The sequence below is a fragment of the Lampris incognitus genome, chromosome 2 (genome assembly GCF_029633865.1).
Source record: "Lampris incognitus isolate fLamInc1 chromosome 2, fLamInc1.hap2, whole genome shotgun sequence".
NCBI classification, from domain to species: Eukaryota; Metazoa; Chordata; class Actinopteri; order Lampriformes; family Lampridae; genus Lampris; species Lampris incognitus.
In genome coordinates, this window is record NC_079212.1 from 135,859,507 (window position 1) to 135,861,642 (window position 2,136).

General features: G+C 45.9%; 1 protein-coding gene across 1 annotated transcript; it reads right to left on the bottom strand.

The window, feature by feature from the left end:
- Window positions 1-347: 347 nt before the first annotated feature.
- g0s2 (G0/G1 switch 2) lies at window positions 348-1,774 on the bottom strand. Its single transcript, XM_056275148.1, has 2 exons — window positions 1,669-1,774; window positions 348-1,099 (listed from the first exon to the last, which is right to left on the bottom strand). Exon 2 carries the CDS (start codon window positions 1,092-1,094, stop codon window positions 747-749), a length of 348 nt encoding a protein of 115 aa, XP_056131123.1. The 5' UTR covers window positions 1,095-1,099; window positions 1,669-1,774; the 3' UTR covers window positions 348-746.
- Between the last annotated feature and the right edge of the window lie 362 nt (window positions 1,775-2,136).

Genomic DNA, 2,136 nt, shown 5'->3' on the forward strand with positions numbered 1-2,136 from the left:
CACGATAAAGAGTCATAAAGGCCTACGTAAAGATTCAACATTTATTTGATACACCCCCAAAATATAATTTATTCAACATTAATTATATTCCCTCCACAATTAAACCATTGGAGGGAAATCAGTTGAATAGCCAAAAAACGCATCTGTCTGGGGTTTGGATCCCTACAAATATTGAAGGAAGTGTCGCAGACCGCAGTTATAAAACGTTCGCCCACCTGTAATTGCAGGCGAGCCTTGCATACTGCTCTGCGCCGTATTTGCGTAAAGATAACGCAAAACAAACGCATTTTGCGCATTGTGTTCGCACCGTGGTGCGCAGTGGAAGAAAAGAAAAAAAACCTCATGCATAATATGCTTATAGGTCTTTATTGGTATCGAAAACACTTAATATGTACAACATTGAAACATGTACAAAACGTCACTTGCGTTGGCACGGGAGGAAGGAGTGACCGCTCAGAAGGCACCGCTGTGGCGCACAGCACAACAGCGTTCTGCAATATCTTATTTGGAAATTGGCAGTGCAATGCAGGACCTAATGCTTCCTTATACGCCCCAGTAGAATACTTTAGAGCAGCCATGGTGCTGTGTAAGTCCTAGCAAGCGGCGCAATATTGCGCAGACAGCGCAGACACTATCGCCTGTCTGCTTAAAGCTTACTGCGTGCGTTTTGGCGCACCGCATTTGGCGTGGCAGGAACTCACGGTCCCTAATAAATAAGTCTTTAAAGTCCCTGAGGAGAACCCCCTTTAGGATGCGTGCAGCCGGTTAGCCACGCTTCTGTGGCCCTGCTCGTGCGTCTTTGCGAGAGGAGCGTCCTTCTGTGTGACCTCCTGCGTCATCTGGACCTCCTCATCTTCTATCCTGCGCAGGTTGGCCGCCTCCTGAGCCCTCCGCTCCCGGGCCATCATGAGTGCCATCTCGGTGTCTAGTGGTTCGCTGGAGGACAAGGGTAGGCAGACGGTCTCTACCAGGCCAATGATGGTCCCAAGTACAGCAAACACGGAGCCGACGAGGTACACTTTCAGCATTCCTCGATTGGGCTTCGTGCTCAGCATCTCCTTGGCGAATGGGATGATTTCATGTATGCTTTCCATTTTGCCTGTGGAGCGAGGGGTAGATATTTGGTTATGCATGAAATTTACATAAATCATGCACAAACAGACGATACTTCAAGAGGAAATCTGTTGCAACAGCCTATACATTCAAATACAAGTTAACCTCCCAATACATGCTTATGGATACGTCCACACTCACTAATGTTCAATAACATTCAAGTGGACATTGGTACACAAACATCCACAAAGACTTTCGGCAGGGCATTTTGTTCAGTTAGTATGGACATAACCCTTTCCAAAGCAGGCTTTTCCCAACAGGCTATGAACCTTTACCTACGGCCAGATGGGAGTAAAGCAAAAAAAATGGGTTGGGGGGGTGTGGGGGGCTCTCAAAGGGTGACCCCCCCAGTGGTGCTCAAGGTTCAAATAATTAGCTAAAATGTAGATTAAAAAAATCCAATTGAACAATTTATGATTTTTGTCTCTTATCCTCCCTCAATATATCCTGTGGTTAGACTGTAGTCTACGCCAGACATCTATTACAAATGCTTCCATTCAAGTATTCAGCAGCACAAACGGTTCCAACAGCAAACATGAACGGTAGAAAACTTACCCTGATGTAGTTTGTGTTGGCCTTCTCCAGGGTTGTAGTTTGTGTTGGCCTTCTCCGGAGCTAAGTGCACAGTTGATTGCGCAGCGCTCCTAGTTATAAAGCGGACTGTCCGAGTCTCCGCCCTCACCGTGATGGCTGATGAATATTCATTAAGCATGGGCACGCACGAGTCGCACGTCTCCATGGGGCAAGCACGCGTAGCACGTCTCTCTGAGCCAAAATCCTACACGTCTGATTTCTACTCCTGGGCGCAGTTGAACTCTCACACCAATCCAACAGTGACCAAGGCACCATCAGTCTATAAATACAGACTTGCCCCGAATTGCAGTATTTAGTTTTGTTTTAAGATAAGGGAAGCCTTTGTTTTTGTAATGTGGGGAAAGTTAAAAATCACGACCCTATAATATCAGTAATCAGTTCAATATGGATATGATGATGTTCTGTGGAGTTTTGAATTGTGTTTATTAG